This window comes from Cheilinus undulatus, linkage group 14 (genome assembly GCF_018320785.1).
Source record: "Cheilinus undulatus linkage group 14, ASM1832078v1, whole genome shotgun sequence".
In the NCBI taxonomy this organism is placed as follows: Eukaryota; Metazoa; Chordata; class Actinopteri; order Labriformes; family Labridae; genus Cheilinus; species Cheilinus undulatus.
Window position 1 is genome coordinate 42,200,170 of NC_054878.1, and position 26,091 is coordinate 42,226,260.

A 26,091-nucleotide genomic window follows, 5' to 3' on the forward strand; every position below is an offset into this window, starting at 1 on the left:
GCGGCGCGGCATGATCCCTCCCCCTCCCCCTTCCCTCACTGGCTTGCTCTCACACTAGCAACATCAAACTGTTTGTGTCTGACTCTTTAAGTGAAGACATGTCTGTGTTTACAGCTAACAAGGGATTCATCCTTGTGGTGATGCATCACACCTTCAACATTAATCATATTGTGGCTGACAGCAGGAGACACGTGAACAACCCAAACCCCCACCTGGTTGTTGACACTGTGTTCTTTGAGGGGCTTCCTCTGGGGTCTAACCTCAATGAAATCGCATGGGATGCTATCACGAGGTTTCTTGGTGTTCGTGCTGAGGTAAAACTAGATTTAGCAGCTTGATAAAATTAAAGCATAATGCACTTATTTTTTTCTCAAGGTGGATAAGGAGCATTTTCAGCCACTGTAACTGTTGTTTTTGACTTATTTTCTATCTTCTGTTCACTCAGGTCTCCATCTTCAGTTCAATATGGAATACATTTTCAAATGTATTTTCAACTATTTCCAATTGTAAGTATAGCCTGCCAATTCTGTTTTAAGATGTCAAAAGGACAGTCTTGTGGACGTTCAGTTTTTTTTTTGTCTATCTGGCCTATCTTTCCATAAATAACCTTTAATACCTTGTGTTTTCTAATAGTTTTTTTTTTTTTATCTTTATGGTGGAAGCATCCTTGACCTCAGCTTCACAGCACTTCTCAGAGGCACTTATGATTGCTAGGTTTCAAAAACTGGCTCATGGTTTTTCCATTACCCCTGTAGTAAATATTAATGTGTTCAAAATATATAATATGTAAATTATATGAAATGTTTCTGGTTATGGTTTTTATTTAAAGCTAAAATAAGATTTCACCAGATCTGTTATGAACTAATAAGTGGGGATTAAACGGTGTCACTTGTAGTCAAAATGTAGCTGTCTGAAGCCTTTATTATCATCTACCCAGTACAGCTTAGGTCTTTACAAATGAAGCATAAAAGTGCTTTGTGTGATCCTCTGATCCTGTTTAGAAGTCGAGGAAAGCTTTGAGTTTACAGCATCACTCAGTACTGGATGTGAAGGCACAAACCGAAGCGTGAAGCGTGTGCTGCATCATGCAGTCGAGTGTCTGCTGCCATATGTTGGCTCTTTTTTTTTAACGGCGCTGTAGGGAATATGAATTTTTACAAAAGAGGGCCAGAGGTGAAGGAAAAAAAATGGTGGTCACTTAGAGATTAAAGTTGAAATGATGAGAAAAAGTTGAAGTTCAACATTGTGAAAAAAGCTGACATTTTTTAAATAAACACAAAGCTAACAAACATCGAATCTTGGACACTGTGTTTGAATCACAAGTATAATTTCACAAGTCCATCGACACCAGGCGTTTTGTAGAGACAGTCAAGATTCCCTGTTTTGTAGGCCGGCCGCACCCTAGACGATTTTAAAATCATATACAACTTTAAAACAGCGAGAGGCCACAGACATCAGGACAATTTCAAACAATTTCATCTTTAACCCTGTGAATGCACAAACTACACAACTCAGCCAGACTGTCAGATCAATGGAGACCACACACCTGCCAGTGACCTCAGGTGATCACATGACTTCAGAAATTGGCTTATTTGGGAACCTTATGCTATCGTTGATGGTAAACAACTGAACCTTGAGGAGTGCTCTTTTAATATCTAATCATGGCACTGTCACCTGTTACTAGTTAACCAACTGACCAGTGGAATGTTTCAGGTGTTTTGAGTGTTCCACAATTATCCCAGTCTTTGCTCACCCAATGTTCCAACTTTTTTGGAGTACATTGCAGGAATCAAATACAGAAAGTTTGCATGTTTTGAGGGGTTAGAAAAAGAGACAGGCTATTTTTCCACTGAAGCTAACATTAGAAGTTCCTGCTTCCTCTTTTCTGTGATTGGCACTCATTTTTAATTCATTTAATAATGTTATTTTAGGATTGTTCATTTTACTTTTGATACCACATGATGTATTCTTCTCTTTCTTTTCATTTCAGGGGTCCTTAAAAGGAAGTGGCTTACACTTGCCTTATTTGCTGGGGGGGTAGTGTTGTATTACAAGTGGACAAACTGGAATCACTGAACCTGAAGAAGTTGTGGAGAAAAACAAGTAAGGAAAGAAGGAAGAGCAGTGAACGCTGTCACTAACAAATCTTATCAATTATTGACTACTAGATCAAGTATTCTTAAAGATTTAGGTCTACACATGAAGGCTATTATGTAACATGGGAATCATCTGATATAATTAAATACCACTTTCATAAAGATATTTTAGTGCTTAAGCTTTTAAGTCCATTTATGCAATGCATTTCTATCAATATTGGGCATTCAGACACCATGTGGTAATCGTCAATTTGATATCAGGTAGGTCAGACTGAATAATGAATGGTTTAGGGTGCCTTAACTAGCTGATGTGATCTGTTTTATTTTGTTAATGAACAGGAGCATGGCTCTATAAATGCCTGTCCAGCCTCTCCTGTAGTAATGGGAACTGCAGCTCTTTTTACAGACATGGATTGTTTGTCTCAGCGCTGCTATTAAAGCAGTTTTTCAGGTCCATAACAGCTCTTCATTTAGTCCCATTTTGTCTCATTTATAGCTTTAAAACAACAAAAAATTTGCATGTTTTCTGCATAACAGGCAGGAAGTGAGTCCTGGCACAGGTGTGTAGATGTGTTGTGCAGACCTACAAGCTGAAGTGCAGCCATTTGGTGTCTGAATGCCTACAATGAAATCAGGATGTTTGATCATCAGTATGTAATTGAAAGAGGGATACAAGGGAATTAAAGAATGACAGAACTACAGTTACAGGCCTTGTAGAAGTTGGACAGAGGAAGTGAGTAAGTTAAAAGTCCATTTTAAAACAGTGATGAAATGCCCAAATGAACATTGAAGGATTTAAGTTGGTGCTTTTTCCATATCTGTATCAGTCCCAAACTGTTTCAGCTCAACCCTTTCTATGTACAAATCTGCATGTTGGTATTTTGTTTAAAAAGAAAGTGTTTGAAATAAGAATGTGATGCTAGGAATTCAAATCTTGTAATGTTACAACATTAGGCCTTCTGCTTTTTGAGATACAGCTTTTGCAGCAGGTGCAGGTTTAAATAAGTATGTTGTGGATTTTGGCAGCGTTTGTTAAAGACATAATAACAGCCATGTAAAATAAAGATATTTGCATGTTGTCACTTATTAAAAAAGCCTTAATTATATGTTTTCCTTCATAAAGAATAAACAACTATAGACCAATAAATGTCTCATTATTGAAAAATAAACACTGTAGAGGTTGTCAGTAATGCCACGTTACATGGTAGCTGTTTAGGGCATTTATAATTTTCTGTTAATACCCTTTTTTTTGAAGTGATGCAACAAACAGCATAAGACAAGATGACACAGATAAATCATTGTGGAAAAAGACGACAATACTTTGTGCACTTCCAAAAAGAGTTAAAAGCTAGAAGCTAAGTCAGTTAAGTGTGTGATCCCCAGTCTTTCTTTGTGCACTTCCAAAAAGAGTTAAAAGCTAGAAGCTAAGTCAGTTAAGTGTGTGATCCCCAGTCTTTCAGTCGTCATACAGAAATCTGCTGAAACCAGTTTGTCAGTGTTTACTACTAGTCTTTTTTAAAATCTGTAAAGTTGGTGAAAGCTGCGTAGTGTATTCCCAGCTTAAGCTGTTGTCTGTCACATATCACTATGCTACACTAATGCTGGCATTGATTATGCCTTGTTAATGCACTGTAACACAACACGTGTTTAAACGGGTGACAACTGTGGCAAAAATCCATTCCATTGCAGAAATTTTAGCAGTGATTGTGTTAATACTGGTTAACTGCCCACTATTCAGCAGGATTTATGATCTATACTACAGCCAGTCAGCAAGGGGAGCAAAAATATTCTGGCTTCACATCCAGGCGGCTGCAGATTTGTCCATCTTAATATGAAGTCTTTTGGAACAACCTGGAGTCCTGTCCCACTCTTGATTTAATATGGAGCTTCTTACTTGTTCTGATCCTACCTCTCTCTGTCTCCCTTCTTGATGACAGCTCTCTGAGGTCTGGAGGAGGGGGATTAGTTGACACAAGGGGGGGGCTGGGGGATGTGGTGTTAAGGTCACGCCTCTGGCCTAAAAAGGCGAAGCAGAACACCAGCAGCAGCGGGCCGCTCTAAGAATAACTCAGGGCCTGGGGTGCAGAAACATGGCATGAATGTAACATTTCCTAATTAGTTAAACATTTACTCACACATATCCAGAACAGCTCAAACAAACAAGACTTGTTGATAGATTTTGATTTATATTTGATTGATTTCTACAAGCATGTGTCCATACTGTAATCACGTGACTCCAGCAGCAACATTGGCCTGCGAGATAAAGTTACCTCAAAGCTCTCTCTCCCAATCTCTTTCCCTTCCGTCAGTCCGTCAGTCCCTGTGCTCAATCTAATTCTGTCAGAGCGGGCAGAGGAGGGGGGTCCGGCTGCTCTATCGTCAACCCTAGCCTCGACCAGGCAAAGGGCAAAGACACTTAAATTTGGTCTCTGTCCGTCTCCCCAGCCTCATCCACCACAGCGGAAGTCAGCTCTCTGGACCACCTCGCACACATTCGGACCCATAGAAAGATTCTGGATCAGAAAAGTTCAGATTTTAGTGGAAAAAAAAGAGTAGTGTTACCACTGGTGGACTCATATCAGCACCAGCCATTCATGTGACGCGGCTGGATTGGAATTAAACGCTGGGATTAAATTGCACAGAGGAGTCTATTATAATTTTTTCTTTTTATGGGAACTTAACCAGCGATAAGGATTTAAGTTTGATTTCCAAACAATGACCGAAGCAGTTGAAGGTAAAGAATCCATCATATCGTTAATCAATTAAAAACATTGTTTTACCATATATACAAAGCTATTTAAAGGCTTGTTTTGGTTCCCTCTGCTGCTGTCTGGTGTGTTGGGAAATTTCATGATTGGAAGTATCTAAAAATATGCTGCTATCATGTAGCGGCTATTTGTACAGGGCCCCTATGACACCTGCAGAGCTGTGCAAAGGATCAATCAGCATCAACACAGGACCTCCTGTTGCTCATACTGTTGTTTTAATGGATTTCAATGGACAATGTTCACACAACAAAGAAACATAATGGTCCTAGAGAGCAGTGTTTTTGTGCCATTAAAGCTCTGCCCACCTTTGACTTAACTAGAAAACTTATCAACCTGTATAGCACCTTAGGCTTCAATTAAGTGATCAGGATAAGGATTAGACTTCTCCGGATAATGTGCATTTCTTCCAGATCATAACAAACACTGATAATTTTATTTCTTAAGATTTAAATATGTTTACTATCTTTTAATTTCAATCACATTTCAAAGAGTTCATCAGAACTTTGCAGTTTAGGAAATCTCTGGAAAAGCTACCTGGTGGTAATAATATTTTTGGAGAATTTGAAGGCATGGAAGGAACTTTTAACCAAGAACAACATGATCTTGTGATGAAACTTGTGAGTGCTCATAAGTGATTATCGCCTAGTATCACAATGACATTGTGGAGTTGCCCCCCTTGCAGCTAAAACAGCCTCCACTGTTCTTGGAAGGCTTTCCACAAGATTTTGGAGTGTTTCTGTGGGAACTTGTGCCCATTCATTCTGTAGAGCATTTATGAGGTCAGGCACTGATACTGGACGAGAAGGCCTGGCTCGCAATCTCTTCCATTTCATCCCAAAAGCACTCAATGACGTTGAGATCAGGGTTCTGTCATTAAAGCCCTTGCTTTGTGCACCGAGGCATAATCATGTTGGAAATGGTAGCTTCAACTCATCTGGGTACTTTGCCCAAACAATGCTAGCCTCAGGCCTTTCTGGGTGAAACGTTGGAATAGAAAAGGGCCTTTCCCAAACTGTTGTTACAAAGTTGGAAGCATAGCTATGCCCTAAACGTCTTGGTGTGGCGAAGGATTAAGATTGACCTTCACTGGAGATAAGAGGAATAGCCCAAACCCTGAAAAACAGCCCCATAGCATTATCTGTCCTCCAGCAAACTTCACAGCTGGCACAGTGCAGTCAGACAGGTGAAGTTCTCCAGACATCCTCCGAACTCAGACCCGCCCATCTGACTGCCAAACAAAGCAGCATGATCTGTCACTCCAAAGAGCATGTTTCTACTGCTCCAGTCCAGTTTCGCTGTGCTTTACACCACTCCATCCAGCTTGGCATTGGACTTGGTGATGTGAGGCTTACATGCAGTATAATTAATTTTGCGTTGGTGACTTTTACGCAGTTGTTGATCCTGCTCTTTGATTTTACATGGTCTTCTGTATCATGGCTGAGTTGCTGTTGTTCCTGAACGCTTCCACTTTCTAATGTCACTTATGTTTCACTGTGGAATATCCAGCAGGGATGAAATTTCACAAACCATCTTTTTGCAAAAGTGGCATCCATGACAGTACACGCTTGAAGTCACTGAGCTCTTCAGAACGATCTATTTAGTTTCACAAATGATAGCAAATAGAGTCAGCATGGCTGGGTGCTTGACTTTATACACCTGTGGCAACAGGTCTGATTGAAACACCTGAATTCAAAACAGGTAGGCAGTTCTACTGAATTTGCATGAATTTTGTGTTTTCTTGTAGTAAAGTCTGATCTACTGGTCACATTTTGTGCTTAAAATCAGCCAATGATGATCGATTGAGGCATTTCTAGATTTCTGACAGTTTGGTCGCTTTACAAGCCCAATGGTTTTTTGTGTACTTAGCTGTGAAATAGTCGAGTTTGTGTGAAACCAGTTGATTTCTGTTTAACAAAGACCACACCAACCAAAATGTTTGACATTAAACTGCTGAAATCTTGTAGAAATGAGTGCAAACATTGTACTCTCCATTAGTTCGACCTGTTAATAAATCAGCAATATTTTCTCTTAATTCAGACACAATATCAGTGACTGTTTTCCTAAACTTAACTGTGAAGATGTATTACCTCTGCCTGTTTTCCATTCCCTCACATGGATAACTGCTCTGGAGAAGTCTGAATGTTATAATTACATCAGGATGCACAATGATCATTGTCCAGCAAGTGCCAGCCACTCATGCAGTTTAAAAAACAAACAGCAGCTTAAATCAAGCTCCAAACCTGTTCAACCAGCCGCATGCTAAAGGTCTCTGCTGCTCTTAGCTCAGCTCCGTGCACTTATTAAGTAAACGTTATGACTATGCTTCTCTGTTTTCTGACTGAATGGGCAACAACTGGCCCCAGATGACTCCTCTGAGCCGAGCTGCCATGGATACTCAGTGAGAGTAACAACAGAAAAGTCATCCCCAGTGCACAGACAGGTCAGCCATAAAAGGAGGAATCATGCAGGGATGGTTGGTCAAAACCATGTAGAGTCGACTCTAAAACACGGAGGTCTACAAAGTGAGGGGGGATGGAAAGATTTATGAGTTATTCATGTTTAAAAGCCAGTGATAACTTCTAGAAAGTTGGAACTGGAACTGTCATTTTGACACCTGATCCGAGATTTTGTATTTCACAGCAATCTTAGTGCTGAATTTTCAATACACCCTGTACACAAGGTTTCATACTGGCTTGATGTTTTCAACTTAATTTCATACCTGTATCATTAGAATGTACAGCTGGTTGGACTGTGCACTGACCAACATGATAAACAGGTGTTTTTTTCAATCAGACCCATTGCCACAGGTGTGTAAAATCAATCATTTAGCCGTTTCCATTTCCTAACATCTGTGATACTAAATGGGTCGTTCTGAAGAGCTCACTGACTTCACACCTGGTACTGTGATGGATGCCACCTTTGCAATACGACAGTTTGCAGCGCCCCCTTTTTGGAGGAAAACAAGCCTTGTGTTTGAATGGCAGTAACACATGCATTCTGAGCATCAAACAGTTAATGAGCCATGATCTACCATGTTTTTTTTTTTTTTATCCTCAATTGACATAGGAGAGTAAAGAAAAAGAGCTTTGTGTATTTAGGCTGAAATGAAATAGGATTATAGTGGTCAGACTGTTAGTATGTTTCTACTGACTTTAAGCTAGCGATTGCTCTATAACAACAGGAGCTGCAGTCTGCTTATCTATAAACAGATTTCTCACACATTCACCAGCATATAAATGGCGTTTTGAAGGTTAAAAATCAAGTCATTTCACATAGTTACAATACATATATAAGGTATGTAATGGCATCTCGAATTCATGATGGGGTAGTTTATCCAGTTTGACTGAGAGATTCTGAGCAGACGCTCATATTCAACTCAAACTTTTTTGTTAAATTATTTTAAGATGACAATCATTACTTTGAAATGTAATGTTTTAATGCATAATTCACTTGCTATAGGATGTGGGCCTTCACAACTAGTAAACTGTTTGGTTTCCATATTTTATACCATTTATCTCTATTCATTTTGATGAAACATTTTTTTGGGGGCTAGCATCATTTGGGCAGAGTACCTAGATGAATTGAAGCTATCAGTTCAAACATGACTTCTCCCCAGTGCACCAAACAAGGACTTTAAAGACAGGGTTTGATGAGTTCATTGTGGAAGAACTTAAGTGGTCTTAACAGAACCCTGACCTCAACCCCACCGAGTGCGTTTGGGATGAACTGGAATAGCCAACACTTCTAGTCCAACATCAGTGTCTGACCTCATAAATGCTCTGCAGAATGAATGGGTACAAATTCCCACAGAAACACTCCAAAATCCTATGGAGCGCCTTCCAAGAACAGTGGAGGCTGTTAGAGCTGCAAAAGGAGGACGACTCCATATTAAAGTGCATGTATTTGAATGCAATGTCATTGCAGTCCTGTCACTGTTGGTATAAGGTCAGCTGTCCAAACATTTCTGTCCTTATAGTGTACGCTGCCATTAGTGGATAGACCATGAAAGCCAAGGGAGCTTTCATGTGCTTTGCACTGAGGAGAGGCTCCTGTATAGCCACTTTGCCATAAGCCCACATAGTTGGAGGACTACAGTGAAACTTGCCCTTCTAGAACTTTGTCCCATCTCCACACAGGATCTCTAGAGCTCAGTCAGAGTGACCATCATGTTCTTGATCACCTCTCTTAGTAAGACCCTTCTCCCCTGATTGCTCTGTTTGCTCATCATAATGACATGGAGTACAGAACTGGCATTGTTTTTAATAATTACACAGCCTTGGTATCGATGCATCCTGAGTGATAATGCTATATTGTGATTTATTGTGCAGCTCTGGCTTTGACCTAGCAGAGGGATAGGTGTGGAGTGAAGGCAGAAGTAAAAATCCAGCTTTTTAATGACTGTAATTATCCTGGGCAGCTCCAGTCTACCAGTCAGTATACATTTTTTATTCCCCATAGATTATGGTGTCTTGTTCTATTTTTTTCCTGTGACATAGCACTGTTGAATTCAGAGGTTAGATAACAATGTTTGATGGTGTTCGAAATGTTTATATCATCAGTAAGCCTCTTGTGAATGCACATGCAATAAGGATCAGTGACTTTAAACCCACGACTTCAAGTATTTTTATAGTGCCTTGGGTAAGTGTGCATGGTTCTTTAACCTGTGCTATTTTATATTATAAATGCAATGGTCAAAATGTACACAATAGTTCAACAGTTTTTCTATTTTATTCCTGTTAGTTTTTAGTACTCCAGATAACTCCCTACAATGCTTCAGAACTTTTGATTCAGGACACTTGAAGTACTTACTCTGACAGTTGTAAACACCATGACAATGGTCCCACGCCAGCCTCTGAGAGGTTTCATGTCTGGTCGCTCTTATTTTGAACTGACCTGGAATCAAAGCAATGACGTTAGTCAGAGTTGTGTGTGTTGTGTGTTTGGAGAGCCGCTAAGCTGTTTGAGTCAGCAGTAACAGAGTAACCTACAGTAGCTGCCAACAGTCAGCTGAAGAGAGTCAACAGGTGGCCGGAGCTTTCCCAACACGCCCACTGTGACATTACAAGTACACAGCAGCTGGTTCTACATGACACAGATAATCAATTATCGTGTATTTTATTAAAAATTGTAAATGATAGAATGGTGCACTTCTGAAAAACAGTGTTTAAAGGACTGAGCTGCTAAGAAGTTAACAAAACAAAAAAATTGCACTGCTAGGCAAGACTAGGTTAGTATTAAAATTGTTGAGCACATTGTCAGTAATACATTTTGATCATACTGGACCTACTTTTAAAAGAAGTAACTTATATATCTTTACCCTAAAAGGTGATATTTTGTGACTTTAATGTGTAGAGATATGCAGCGGAGTCTTTTAAAGTACAACAGAAAACTGTTGGTGTTGCTAGCTGCCTTATTCTTTGGGGGGTCTACTATAGATGCAAATGTATTAATAAATAAATGACAAAAGTTTACACATTTAAATAGGGCTGAGTTGGTGAAATAAGAATTTCAGAAAATCCACAAACTAAAGAGAGAAATGTTAAAGCTTTGACTGGACTCCACATCTTCTGTGAGGCATAAGACTGTGTCTGTCCTAACTATTTCAACAAAATGCAATCATCCTTATGACAATGCAACTACTGATATGAAGCTAAAAGAGATAGCTTAATGTGCCCCAGGGTAATTTCCTAATTTTGCCCTCTCCAGTAGAAGTTAAAGGAAGGATAATATCCTGTTTGAGGATAACAACTGACATTTAAATATTCTAATCCCAGAATCGCTCTAATAACCAGGGGTAGCATCTTACAATGCGAAGTCCTGGTCTGATGGAAGGACCCAGAAGTGACGCCCACATTTCATGCTAGGAATAAGAATAATGCTCAAATGTAGCGACTACTGCAGGGTTTCAGACTTTTTGAACGTCTAATTTTTTTGATTGGTTTAGTCTTCCCCCAGACAACTGCATACAAATTTTAATGTATTTCTGATACATATTTTAATATCTTAGTGTATTTTGAATTATACATTGGACTGTTGAAAACGATAGCAAGCAGTAGCTTTTGTAACAAGTTGCAGTTATGAATGGACTCACTAAAAATACGTGCCAGTTTGTGATTAAATTAGCAACGCTGTGCCTTTTGGTTCATATAATTACCCAGAAATTCACTTAACATCATTAAAAATGATACAAAACATCAATTAATCAGGTAAATATTAACCTAAAGTAACCATAAGCATAAAACAGCAAGCACAGTTAGCTCACTTAGTAGCATGCTAGCCTTTAGCAGTTTGCTCAGCTATCAGTAAAAACATAAACTCAATTCACCAGCAGGCTACATAGGGATGAGTCAGTTATGCTGGTATTTCAGAAGAAGGCAGAAGATTTACTATTTAGATAAAACGGTGGCTTGCCTGTAAATGTCAGTTGAAATACAGCAACAAAACATGACAGCTGAAGCTTTTCAAACAATTTAAGCTAACTTAAAAGTTTAAAGCAATGGAGGAAGGGAAACAAGCATCTCTAAGGTAAGATTTTTGTTCTCATTATATAAAAACAACCAACGGCAATTACTTGACTTCAATCCCAGCAAATTCTTAAGTTGCTTCTCCTCTGAGTGATGATTTTGCAGCACTAGCTTAGATACAGAGGGCAGCTAATAGCTAGTTTTTTCCCTTTCAGTTACAAGTACCTTGGAGTTGCAGAGGTAAGTATTAGTTCTTGTGAAAGATAGGTGAAAATATTTTAAACTAAGAAATATTTTAAACTCTTACTTACGTTTCAGTCTTGTTTCTGGATATCCACTCTCTAATAACAGTTGGTATCCACTTGCTAATGACAGCTAACAGAAATCTTTGGGAGCAGATTTGAACTTCCACTAAATTTACAGAGTAAAATGTAATAATCATGTAGATCTTCAGAGTCTTAAAATGAGAAAATTTGCAGATTGTTTTTACAAAGCTTAGGAGTTTTCCAAGCATTAACTGAAAAAAAAACATGGCTAACTAATGTATGTTAAATCATGAGAGGCACAATCTGTGGCTAATTACCCGCATGTGATAAACATCTGTAGGATACTTTAGTGTTAGTTGTTAAATCAGATAAGGTAAATTAATCCTACTGTAAAGTCTGGAATATAAATCACTCAGGTTTAAAAAACAACAGTTTGTTTTTTGGGAAATCCCAAGGGGGGAATTAGGTTTAAGTTGTCCATCTAGTTCTTCTCTTTCATTGGTATGGAAACAAAACCAGCCAGCATTTTACATGTCTGTGTGTCATGTTTCATGTCAAGCATAAAGTTGAAATTTTGAGAACATATGTTGACATACTTTTTCAACATTAAAATTGCATGTTTAGAAAAAGTCTAAATTTCAGGGATAATGTCGAACTTTCAGAAATAAAGTTGAAATATCATTATTTTTTAAAAAGTAAACATTTTGAGGAAAAAACTCAAATCTTATAGACCATAAACAAACAGCCTTGTGTAACTTGTGAAACTCGTGAATGTACAACACAATAATAGAACAAAAACCTTCAAACTATTTTACGTGACCGTCTTGCTCATTGTGTGACAGTAATAGACTGTGAGTGTTTGGGACATCTTCTAATCCAGACTAATGTCTATGCCATAGCCTGTTGAGGAGAATAATTGATCATCCTAGATTATTGAAGATTAGGGAACAGTATAAAGAGGGGCATATTTATCCATATTGCCATCTGACCCAATGTTTCTTCTGCACAGCTCGGTCGTCGACCACCACAATGGTCATTGAAGGTAAAAATGGAGACGCTGGTTCACCGCCTATGCGAGCAAAGAAAACTTTCTCAGATAATCTCCACTCCACCTTCAGCTCCCCTCTGGCCTGGATCTTGGTTCTGGCTCTCATTGTTACATGGTCTTGTGTTTTTATCATCTTGTTTGATCTGACGGACTACAAGACTATTTCAGGTAAGGAAAGGTTGTCTGTTGTTCATTAGCAATTCTGCCCAACACCCCCTCCGTGGTGCTCATGTTAGAATAATAAACGTGGGCTCCAATTTGGGCCTCCTTGGATGTTTTACCCTTTCAACGATTTTGTGAATCAATATAATTTAGATTTTTGACAAAAAGTTGCAAAAAAGCCTCTTTAATGTCAAAGTGATTTTTTTTTTTAACAAGTAATGTCAATTAAATTAAATTATGTAATTTAAAATAAGAGATTGCATAGATATTATTCCCCTTCAGTCAGTATTTAGTAGATTCACTTTTAGCTGTAATCACAGCACTGAGTCTGTGTGGTTAGGTCTCAATCAGGCTTGCACATCTGGACACTGTAATTTTACTCCATTTTTCTTTGCAAAACTGCTCAAGTTCCCTCAGGTTGCTCTGTGATCAGGCGTGAACAGCCCTTTTCAAGTCCAGCCACAAATTCTTTATTGGATTGAGGTCTGGGCTTTGACTCGGGCACTCCATAACATTCACCTTGTTGACTTTAAACCATCTCTGCGCAGCTTTCGCAGTATGTTTCGGGTCATTGTCTTGCTGGACTGAATAAGATTGACCTCCAGGGATTTCCTATATTTTTCCGCATTCATTCATTTTACCCTCTACCTTTACAAGCTTTCCAGGTCCGGCTGCTGAAAAGCATGCCCACGGCATGATGCTGCCACCACAGTGCTTCACAGTAGGGGTTGGTGTGTTTGTACTGATGTGCAGTGGGCTGCAAAACTCCACTTTGGCCTCATCAGACCAAAGAACTTTCTTCCACTTGACCATGGAGTCTCCTGTGCGCCTTTTGGTGAACTCTAGTCCAGATTGAATCTGAGTTTTCTTCAACAGTGGCTTTCTCTTTTCTCATAAAGCTTTGACTGGTGAAGAACCCGGCCAACAGTTGTTGTATGCAGGGTCTCTCCCATCTCAGCTGCTGAAGCTTGCATCTCCTTCAGAGTAGTCATAGGTGTCTTGGTGGCCTCTCTCACTATAGGCAGATTTACACATGTGCCATATTCCTTTCATTTCTTCATGATGGATTCAGGGGGATGTTTAGTGCCTTGGATTTATTTGGATCCATCCCCTCACTTATACTTTTCAATAATCTTTTCTGTGAGTTGCTTGGAGTGTTCTTTTGTCTTCATGGTGTAATGGTAGCCAAGGATACTGATTAACCAGTGACTGGACCTTCCAGATACTGGTGTCTTATACTACAATCACTTGAGACACAATCACTGCACTCAGCTGATCCCCATTTCACTAACTGTGAGACTACTAGCACAGATTGGCTGGACTTCTGCTGAATTAGGTCATTCACATTAAAGGGGATGAATATTTATGCAGTCACTTACATTACCTTACATATTTTTGTTTGACATTACTTTGTAGAAATCTGTTTTCACTTTGACATTAAAGAGTTATTTTGTGTGTCAAAAATGTCAATTATCTTGACCATGATTGATTTATAAAATCAATTAAAGGGTAAAACATCGAAGAGGGTGAGTTCTTTGCCTCTGGATAACGCCCCTTCAAGATAGCAGAAAGTAGGCTTGCCCCAAATGACTGTACAATGTTCTTTAGTTCCTTAGAGGATTATAATGTTAAAAATCTGTTAAAACCATCATATAGCTTATGATCATAGTCTCTAAAGGGTTGAAAATCCTTTAGTGTGCATCCAGTTTAAGAGGGGAAGCAGATATCCTGTTCCTTGTGGGTTAAGATTCTGTTTTTGTTTTTATCCCTATTCCTCCTTTTTATGTAAACTTTGCTTTATATGCAAATCATATGTCTCATCAGATATTTTATGCTTGCATTCCTCTTTTTCCTCAGTTAAGTGTGATTTCTTGTTTTAATGTTTTGAAACAACACACTAAAATGGTCTGATATAAAAATGTACTAATTGATATGTTTCTCTCTTTAACAGTGATATAACTAAGTTGCAAGCATTGGTTCTGTTTCTCCTCACAGCGTTAAAACAAAAAAATGCTCATTCACATCCGTCGTTTTTTACTCTACTCAATTTTCTAACCCTAACATGAACAACGGGAGAAACCCCGTCTCTTATCCTTCTTTTAACTCACTTTAGATTATAGAAAGTCATGCAAGTAAGTGGAATAATCCTGTAAAAAAAAGAAAACATAGGAGTGAAGACATTTCATCAAGAGTGCAGTATTTACATCTTTTACAAACCTGAAACCTCTAAAAAAGTTGGGATGTTGAGTAAAATGTGAACAAAAATGATATTCGAAGTCAGGAGTCAGCATCTGAAAGATGAACACTGCCTTGTTGAAGTTGTGAATGTGGAATTCATTTCCATTCTTGCTTGATGCACATCTTAAGCTGTCCATCAGTGTTGGCTCTCTGTTATATTTTGAGCTAGCTTCATAATGTGTCACAAATTTTCTCTGAGAGACAGGTCTGGACTGCGTGCAGCCGCTGTTGTACCGGCCCTCTTTTCCTGCGCAGCCATGTTGTTGCAACTTGTGCAGAATGTGGTTTGGTGTTGTCCTGCTGAAATAAGCAGGGACATCCTTAAAAAAAGACGTCTGGATGGAAGAATATGGATGTTAAACACCTCTATGTACCTCTTAGTATTAAAGGTGCCTTCACAGATTTGCTAGTGACCCAAGCCACAGGCACTAATACACCCTCACACCATCACAGATGATGGCTTTTGAACTTTGTGTTGATAGAATTCTGGATGGTCCCTTTCATCTTCAGCCTGGAGGACTCAACAGCCATTAGTTCCTAAAATGATTTGAAATGTGGACTCATCAGACCACAGCACACTTTTCCACTTTAGGTTAGTCCATCTCAGAAGAGCTGGGGCCCAGAGAAGTGGGCAGAGCTTCTGGATGTTGTTGATATAGGCTATGCCTTGGCCTTGGTGCTAGAGTCTTTACCTATTTTGTAGATGCAGTGGCGTACTGCATGAACTGACAATGGTTTTCTAAAGTGTTTGTGAGCCCACATTGTACTACCATCACAGAATGATGCTGGTTTTTAGTGTAGTGCTGGCTGAGGGGTCAACGGTCTTGGACATTCAGCTTTGGTTTTTGTCCTTGTAAGTGACTGAGCCTTTCAATAGAGCTCCTTTTATACCCAGTCATGCTATCATCACCTGCTACCAATTAACCAACATACCTGAGAATGTTCCCCGTGGTTTTTTGAGCATTCCACATCTTTCACAGCCTTTTCTGGCCCCTGTCCCAACTTTTTGCGAGCATCAAATTTAGAAAGTGTGAATATTAAAAAAAAAAAAAATGTATCAGTTGGAACATTAAGCATCTTGTCTTTGTAATGTATTCATTTGAATACAGGAAATCACTGTAGTCTTTTATTCCAATTTTGCTCAACGTCCCAAGTTTGTTGGAATTTGGGTTTGTATATTTACAGTTTAATCTGGGAAAACATCAAGTACTGACACTGATCAACTCATTTTTCATCCTTCCTGACACAGAATTCTTAAAATTCCCCTTTAGCATGCAGTAGACTGCAAGCTACAGCTTCATCTTCATCACAGTGTGAACACAAACACTTCCACTTCCTCTCCTCTTTTTCCTCCTCCGCCTCCATGCTGGATCTCTTTGCTCACTGTGTTTCTCATCCAACCAGGTCGTGCTCCTCCTGTCAGGAAGGTTTTCAGGGACTCAGGTCGTAGAGGCAAGACACCTTATCTGCCACTAACCGCTCAGAGCAGTAGCTGCAGCTAATGTCGCTGATAAAAACCACTAATCTGCTAACATTGAGTGCTAATGTTAGCTATCAATGTTAAAGAGGCTTTCAGCAATGTCTGTAGAAGCTGCTTTACATGTGTTACTGTCTAAATGTTTCATAAAGATAGTTTTAATTCAGATTAATGTGATTTTATAAATAGTTTGTGTAGACGAGGTATTCCTGCAGTGTTTTTAGCATGTTTAGCGTAGATTTATTTATGTCTCTGCATCACCTTAGGGGAAAAGATAAGTATTTCATGTCATTTCTTTGTAGAATGTTTAAATGAATATCTGGTTAAACATTATCTGGTAATTAGGTGGTATTTTAGGCTATACCAAACTGTATAATTGATAATTCCCAGGTAATTTCTTCATTTTGGTTGTCTTAATTAAAGCGAGTCATTCCTGAATAATGTCAAGTAATTTTTAGGGCTAGGGCTTTAGGGTTACCCAATTACCAGGTATTTGCCAAGATATCATAAGGAATTACTCAATAATCAATACATTATTAGTAGGTTAATATGCTGTTAATATTGCCATGTTTCTGTGTTATCACTTGTAAAATACCAAGATAATTACCACCTTATGACTGAAAATTACTCTACAATTACAAGGTAATTTGGGTCCACTAAAATAAATTATTGCAGATATTTCCTCCTACAATTATAGTTTCTATATTTCTATTTTTGTTTTTTAAAAACAAGAGCAGCATTTTGTTTTAAGAAAAGTGGTCCTCCATCAAATAGTCACTGAAAAAATTGCATTTTCAAGCACGCATTTTCGAGTATTAAAGCAAAATTCCAATCAAGGCTGGAGAAAGACTTGCCATCAACTATGGCTGCCACACATCCCCTGTACGGTTTCAATGCAGCAGCTGTGCACGTCCTCAAAAAAAAAACAAAAAAAAAAAACAAAAAAAAAACATTGCAAAAACTTTTCCTCATCTCTTGGGGACCACAAGAGTGAAAAATGATCCTTCTGTGACAAAAAATCTTTTAAATATTTACAAATGTACAAAAAAGCCCTTGTCTCTGTATTGGTATGTTTGAGCCACTATTCAAAGCAGTTCCTGTCTGCAGAGACACGGAGGGCCACATCACAGACTCTCTGTCTGTCTTTCTCTCAATAATGAGCTATTCAGGCCATCTCCACCATCTGCAAAGCTCTTCACTGAATGTCAGGATCTTCTTAAAACTGAGTAAGAGGGTTTTAAGAACAAATTACTTCATGAGAACAAATGAGGCCTACTGGACCCATTTACGGTTTAAAAAAATTAAAGGTATGCTTTAGGATATGACCACCTTTTAACTGTTCTGCATACGCTTAAAATAAAAGACATTAATTGTTCATATTTTTAAGTAATTCCTCTGTTATCCTCTCGCCTGTATCCAGCTCCAGCCTTACATCCAAACATGGCCACTGTTCTGACTCGGTAGTCCACAAACCAATGAGTATCATCAACAGGACTAAGTCCACTGCTTATCCAGTCTATGATCAGAGTAAATTCTAGCTCAGTGAAGGAGGACCCAGCAGGTTTTTAAAGGCTCTGTGGGAAGCTTTATGCCAAGTAAAAGGTCTTTTGCTATGGTTAAACTGGATGTTGGGTGATTTATGGTTGGAATTTTAAAAAAAATCCTCAGATCCAAATTATAAATTTCAAAGTAGATGTCCCTAAGCCCCAGCCCAGTTTAACCCTTTGCTAAGTTTTGGCTCTGTTTTCAGACATTCCCTCAGTGATCAGAGACATGTCTGCACTGAGAAAATGTAAGAGTAAGGGTCCAGAAACTCTTACTGAAAGTTGGACATGTCTGGCTTCTGCAAGAACAGACAGCTGATGTTGAACTAAACAGGTGACTAAATCCTCTGCTGTGTTTCTGTCCCCGCTCCACCAGGAGGCCTCACCAAGATCGGCTCTGACCCCATGAAGGTGGTGAACGACGCAGTGGAGGAATCCTCAAACTTGATAGGTTCAGTGTTTAAATTTGCTGCTAACCTGATCGCACCTGAAGAAGATGAAGGTACAGTCATCATTCATATGGTAACAAAACCGAAATTAAAAATGTTTGACATCGATCCCACTTTACGCCTCTGTAGTTTCAGCCCAAACCCATAGAGCTCTTCTTTTACTCTACTTAGTCACTTGTGGATGAAAACATATTGAAAATCATAAGTTTATAAATTGTTTGAAAAAACAGAATATAATGCAATAGAATTTAATCTCATCATTACCACTGTTTTCTAATCTACTACCATTCATTCATCCATGGGGCATGGCCACTCTTATCAGTACTGACCAGCACACTGAAGTTTTCTGCTAACCAAACGTCTATCTGTTCCAAAATGCCACTCCCAAGACTCAATTAAGCCTTGATCTGCAGTTTTTCTGCAGACAGACTGATTTTAACCTACAGTAAATTCAGAAAATATTCCATCCATGTTCGCTTTTTTCAATTTTGTTGTACTGCTGCCTGATACTATAGTTGTTTAAATTTATTTTTCTCTCATTAACCTGGAACCTGGGCTAAATTTCAAGTGTTTTTACAAAGGGTCTGAATGCTTTTATCAATGTGATATTTCAGTTTTTCTTTTTGCAAAAAAATCTAAAACTCTTTTTCATTTTATCATTGTGGGGAACAGAGAGTAGATTAATTAGAATAAATATGCACTGTAGCATCAGGCTGCATAAGAAACACAAGAAACATAAGAAAATTGAATAAGGAAGGGGGTCTGAATACTTTCTGAATGTATGTATTTGCCAGAATATCAATGGGCATAAATACTGTGAAGAACCTCACTTCTTGTATTCTACCAAAATAATTTGGGAAACAGTTTTGATGGTTTTGGTTTATGGTGTTGTTTTGTTGCTTCTTTACAGTTAAAGACCCTGTAAAGTGAAATCCAAAATTTGTGTCCTTAACACACTAGATATGTTAAAATATGGTTACTGTGAACATGTGAAAACACTGAGCTCTACATGTGACTGAATTTTGGTCTTTCACCCATTTCCTGGCTGGGTTTAATGTGGGTGGGGCAATTATGTGGGCTGCTGATGTCACTAGCCCACAATGGGGGATGACCCCGCCCTTCTAATGCTACAATATAAAATCACAGAGCAGTTAATATCAGTACAGTCTGTTGTTAGTTGGTGTCACTGCCTTTAATGAAAGTTAACAGTCAGTTAAATGCTGTTTTTTTGGTTTAATGTGAGGTAAATTTGCCAAATATATCGGCCACAGAGATCTGTGGATCATTTAAATCAACATAACAGAGATTTGAGCCAGAAAAAGGACTGTCTGTTCTCTGGCTCAGAGCCAGGCAGCTGTGCTGTGATACAGGTCACCGTAAGGTCAAGGGGCAAGCTGATAGCATGAGTGCCTTCCTCCAGTCAGAATGCATTTCAAAAATCTGAAAGGATCATATTTCTCCTGAGTGGGCGTGGCTTCAGCTCATTCAACTGACACGCCCACTGATTCATGGAGCAGATTTTACCGCCTCATTTTTCATTTTTCATTTTTTTTTAAGCTTAATTTTATAAACTTGGAGATGTTTTATATGACTGAAATTTGACCTTGGGGTTCATAACACTGTGGCCTGTCATACAACAAACCTAAATACAGATTTACTATCACTTTACAGGGTCTTTAATGAACGTAAACCAAAAAATGGCCAACCAGATGTGGTGTTATAGGTGAGCTTTATAAGTATGGCTCCTCCCATTTGTGCAGTTAGTCCACTCTGAATGATTTGGAGAAGCATATTCATTGTTTTTGTTCAAAGAAAGTCCAGAATAAAGTGATTTATAAACCAACCAAACTTGTAATCCTGGCACTGATACCTTTATGTCACCTGCTGGCATTTTAGATAAACATACTTAAATGAGGGAGCTACTAATAACTCTGATCTAATGACTCTTTATCTGATCCAAGTCTGACTTTTCTTTGCCTCCTCTTCTCTAGGAACTTTATATGCAGTAAGGAAAAAAGGTTTGTATTGATGCATTTGTTTGTTTTCTATTTCAATAATCACTCTACTGTGGATATTGAAAAGTCTTGCTCTCTGTTATGAATGTCTTGTTCATGCTGCATTGCCCTACATGTGTCTCTCTGGTGCTATGTATTTTGACGTTTAAGTGTTAAATCAGTAATTAAAGAAAGATCTAAAGGCAGGCATGATGTTAGGGCCTAAAAAGTGATTAGAAACCCTTCAGAAACACTTCATAGTGGCATGCTTCTCCTTAATGCATTTTATTCCATTTATACTTAATCTTCAAACTCATAGAACAGGTTAGCAGTATGTGATGACATGTAAAAATGTAGACTTAGAGTAGTTCAGTGACCATGCTGTCATATTAATCTAGATCAGTTGGTGTTAATGTGCTAATCATGATGGGATTAAGGTCCTAAATAATCACATTAATTATTTAAAATCTCTTTAATCCCTTGCTATTTTGTACTTCAGGCTCAAGCTAAGCCTTTTCACAGTGATAGGTAACAAGGACGCCGCAGTGCCTTTGAATGTCTCATTTCAAAATTCATCTGTGTCTTGTGATATCAAACATTCACCTTTTTTTTTAACAATTTCTACAGAAGTTCCTCCTTTTAATATTTTCTAAAAATTGATGGTCTGCCCACCTAATCTATCCAAGCAGCATAGTGAGTAAAAGCATTTTGTCATTGAGGAGACTTGAGCAGACCCCCTGCACTTTTTCATTTTTGCAGCCTTGTGCTACAGTTGAAAAACAGATTGTTTTTATTTTCATTGATCTACACTCAACACCCCATCAAGTCCCACTTGACTTTACGTGGAGGTTTTTTGTTTTGCAAACTCCATGCAGACGTTCACGTGTTTTACACTGAGAGGCTTCCATCTAGCCTCTCTGCCCTAAAGCCCAGATGAGTGGAGGGCTGCAGTGATGGCTGTTCTTCAGGAACTTTGTCCCATCTTCACACAAGATCTCTGGAGCTCAGTCAGAGTTGCCGTCAGGTTCTTGGTCACCTCTCACCCTTCTCCTCTGTTTGGCTGGCGTCCAGCTCTTGCGAGTCCTTGTTGTGCCAAACTTCTTCCATTTGAGAATTATGGAGGCTACCATGGTCTTTTCAGTGCAGCAAATTTTTTTGTAGCCTTCCCAGATCTGTGCCATGCAACAATCCTGTCTCTGAGCTCTGCAGGCAGTTCCTTTGACCTCATAACTTGATTTTTGCTCTGATGTCATTGTCAGCTGTGAGGCCTTCTATAGAGAGGTGTGGACTTTTCCAAATCGTGCCCAATCAGTTTGACCACAGACGATGGACTCCAATCAAAGTTTTGTAACATCTCAGCAACGATCAAGAGAAATGGGAGGAATCTGAGCTAAATTTCAAGTGTTGTTGTAAAGGGTCTGAATACTTATGTCGGTGTGCCATTTTAATTTTTCTATTTTCTATCAATTTTGCCAAAATTTCTAAAATCTGTTTTCGCTTTTTAATGATGGGTTACTGCATGAAGTTTAATGAGAGTACATTTTTTAACAGTAGCATCAGGCTGCAACATATCAAAATTGAAAAAGTGAAGGTGGTCTAAACACTTCCTGAATCCACTGCACCTTATTTTATTTCAAAATAAAAGCCTACCCTGTATCCAAAGGGAAGCCAGTTACCTTTTGTTTAGGTCCATAAAAAATCAAAAATGAAACAATACAGCTCTGAATGCATTATATCTCCACTACATGAAAGATATGTCAGTATTTTCATCAGTTTGTTTAGAGTAAAAGTATAAATAATGCATTAATATGAGTATTTTGCATTTTTATATTTATTTTTTGATAAAGTTTAAAGAAAATAGATAACTTGACTAAAAGTAAAGACAAAAATGTAAGGACTTTATTGACTAAAACTGGACTAAAGTGTTTTGAGGGTTTTTTTTTTCCCAGGTAAATCTAGGCTAAAACATTAACAATTAAAAACTATTTAAATGTGACTTAAGCTAAAGAACACTTTAGTCCAAACACTAAAACTGAATTCCAAATGGCTGCCAAAATTAATACTTTAATCAAATAAATAAATAAATAAATTTTAAAGTAAGCAATGTTGGTAAGTGCAGCTCGATGATCCATCTTGACATGACTTGGATTTATCTGGTGGGGCTTTAGCGTAAGCGACTGTAAAAGCATAACAAACAATAGTTAAATGAGAAAATCTTTTAGCCTGATCATTAACCACAACCTGGTGTTCTCACACAGAGAAAGCAAGTAAACATGAACTCTTGAAAGGTGTCAATGCTGTCACATTAACCGTGGATCATTGAGTCATTTTGTACATGCTCTCCTGCATATTTCTTATGTATAACAATGTTAAGTGTCTTTTACAGAGTAAGCCATTTGAAGCTGTCTCTTGAAAGCTCATGTTTTGACGACCCTCAAAAATGTATCAAACGTGACTTTTGGTTAACATTAGAATATAGTTAACAACATATCCAGGGAATTGAGTGTAATAACGGTGACAGTTTGGAGCTGACCTTATCTATGAATCATCTCAAAGATTCAAGATGGGTGGAGGAAGAGGAGGAGGAGGAGAAAGAGGAAGTGGAGGTGAAGAATAAAAAAAGAAAAGGTATATTTTACTATTCTTCTGTAAAAGTGTAGATTAACATTAGATTGATGTAATCAATCCCATCCCTCACTGATGTAACAGAAGGAAATCCTCTGCACCATCAATAAACAAAGGACCCATTTTCTTACCATCTTACCAGACAATTAACTGTTTTATGTAAAGAAGCTTGTCTGTTTTTTTGACTGACTTTTGGCACTAACTGCTTACATTGGATTTAACTAATACTATAACTGTGTTTAAATTGGCATCCAGTCTGTTATTTATTTATGTCTCTCTTGTTGTGTTCTAGGAGAATTTCTACCATCCCGAAGTAAAGGTAAAAAAATACTTATTTGTTATTCAAAGCTAAGGGTTTGCATCCTCTAAAAATCCCAGCTCCTGTACCTATTAAGTTCAGCACTGAGACCTCAACCTGGAATTGTCCTAAAGTCAATTCCTGAACCCCCTGGACCTGTGTGTAAAAAACACACAACTCAGAGTTTTCACTGATCGAACATCTCGATTGTTTGCTTGATGCTAACACATAACTTATGCAGTGATTTTTTAAAGGAAATGATCTGTTCTTACATACCGTACTTAAAAAACAACAACATACAAACGTATTCATGAAGTCACATCTTTCTTTAACTCTGTGGCGATGTCAATAATCACCTCAGCATGTTGCTGGGAATTTTCTGCCAAATTTCATGGCTCTAAGCACTTAAAAAGTACTTCTTGTTTCATGGCGAATCAAAAATCACCATGGTTACACCTTTTTACATAGGCTTTTGACCTTGAAATATGTGTAACATCAATGTCTTAGGAAGTACCAGGGCAAATACCAACATGACTTTGCCAACCAATTAGTATTGCAAGGTAAAATTCAGCAGCAGTGACATTCTGTTGCCAGAGGGTGGCGCTATACATTTTTCAAAATTTTGAACATAATTGTGTTTATACCAGGAGTGTTATCAAGCAAATAGACTTTGATTTAGATATACTGATGTAGATCAGGGTTATGATGGTTTGACAATGTATGATGCGGCATCACGGCAAATTTGTTGGTGTTTGCCCTGCTGAAGCCATGCCCTCTGATAAAAAGTTACTGATTTTTCCACAGTGTTGAATCCACTTAAGGCTTTCCTGACATAAATTGGACGTTGATACTCTTAAACAGTCAGATCGGACCAGGCACAGCAGAGTTACAAACAACTTCCTGTTTTTCCAGAAAATGTGCAAATCTGAGATCCCGAAAATGTTTTCAATAAGTTTTCATCATCAAGGTCTCCCTAAGCTTTATTCCAAAGTAGAAGCCGATCAGACAAAATCCCCAAGAGGAGTTTGATCAAGTATGACCCCTGAAACGGGACTTAAACAGCTCAAATTTGGCTCATTTATGTCAAATGGCGGATGTCCTGTTGGAGTTGGAGCTTTTCCCCAAGCGACTTTTTTGTAGATCTCCCCAAGTGGAATTTGACCACCAAAGTTCATAACTCTAGGTGAAAGCCCCCATGGGGCTGTTCCGTAAAAACACAAAAGATGGTTGAGGCAATTCCTTAGAGTTGTTTACAAAACCTATATCAACCTTGTATTTTTCAGACCAACATGTGTGCAAATTTTTACGCTCTTTTGAGCATGTTCTGTATCCTGAAAATGAGCGGTGTTGGTTGTTCATTCTTCATGTATTTACCTACAATGACCATGATATCCTTTCATTTTTCTGTATGTGGCCCAAGTTTGGAAACCCCTGATTTTAGAGATTTGGCTGAAAGCTATAAAGTTTTATTCAGTGTGTGATTTCTGTGGGTTTTTATTGATCAGTAAGATTCACTGTATTATTATGGTAAAGTAATTTGTATGTGTTTCTTACAGTCATAGGGATGCAAGCCAAGTCAAAACCACCAGCAATCGAAGTTGTAGGGGAGGAAGAGGGGGAGGAGGTGGTGGCAGGAGAGGAGGAAGGAGAAGAAGGAGATGAAGCGGAGGAAGCTGGTGAGGAGGAGGTAGAGGAAGGGGAGGCAGAAGAAGAGGAGGAGGAGGAAGAACTAGAGGAGTATGAGGAGGAGGAGGAAGAGGAGGAGGAAGAGGATGAGTTTGCAGAAGAGGAGTTTGCAGAGGAGTATGAGAAATACTATGAGGAGGAGGAGGAAGAAGAAGAAGGGGAGGAGGGAGAAGGGGAGGAAGAAGAAGAGGAGGAGGAGGAGGAGGAGGAGGAAGAGGGAGCTGAAGCTGAAGAAGAAGAGGAGGAGGAAGCGGAAGGAGCTGAAGCTGAAGAAGGAGAGGAAGAAGAGGAAGAAGAGGAGGAAGAAGAAGAAGCTGAAGCTGAAGAAGGGGAGGAAGAAGAGGAGGAAGAGGGAGCTGAAGCTGTGGAGGAGGAAGAGGAGGAGGAGGAAGAGGAGGAGGAGGAAGGAGAGGAGGAGGAAGAGGGTGCTGCAGAAGAAGAGGAAGAGGAGGGGGAGGAGGAAGAGGGTGCTGAAGCAGCAGAAGAAGAAGAGGAGGAAGAGGAAGAGGGAGCTGAAGCTGTGGAGGAAGAGGAAGGAGAGGAGGAGGAAGAGGGAGCTGAAGCTGTGGAGGAAGAGGAAGGAGAGGAGGAGGAAGAGGGAGCTGAGGGTGTGGAGGAAGAGGAGGAGGAAGAGGGTGCTGAAGCTGTGGAGGAGGAGGAAGAAGAAGAAGAGGAAGAAGGAGCTGAAGCTGAGGAAGAGGAAGGGGAGGAAGAAGAGGGAGCTGAAGCTGAAGCAGAAGAGGAAGGGGAGGAAGAAGAGGGAGCTGAATCTTTGGAAGAGGAGGAAGAGAAGGGAGCTGAAGCTGTGGATGAGGCGGAGGAAAAGGAGGATGCTGCCGAAGAGGAAGAGGAGGAGAAAGAGGAGGAAGCTGCAGAAGCTCTGAAGGAGGAGGAAGAGGAGAAGGAGGAAACACAAGCTGAGGAGGAAGAGGAAGCTGAGGAGAAAGAAGAGGAAAAAGCAGTAGATGAAGAGGAA

The 26,091-nt window shown here is 39.0% G+C and overlaps 1 protein-coding gene across 1 annotated transcript in view; it reads left to right on the top strand.

The window, feature by feature from the left end:
• The first annotated feature begins 4,436 nt into the window (after positions 1–4,436).
• The window catches only part of LOC121521165 (trichohyalin-like), a 51,457-nt gene continuing 29,802 nt past the window's right edge, over positions 4,437–26,091 (top strand). The window contains exons 1-7 of the mRNA XM_041804920.1: positions 4,437–4,830; positions 12,604–12,810; positions 16,447–16,494; positions 18,440–18,565; positions 20,504–20,530; positions 23,424–23,450; positions 24,986–26,049. Of these exons, the coding sequence (XP_041660854.1) occupies positions 4,812–4,830; positions 12,604–12,810; positions 16,447–16,494; positions 18,440–18,565; positions 20,504–20,530; positions 23,424–23,450; positions 24,986–26,049 (1,518 nt within the window). The 5' untranslated portion in view covers positions 4,437–4,811. The remainder of the gene's footprint in view (positions 4,831–12,603; positions 12,811–16,446; positions 16,495–18,439; positions 18,566–20,503; positions 20,531–23,423; positions 23,451–24,985; positions 26,050–26,091) is intronic.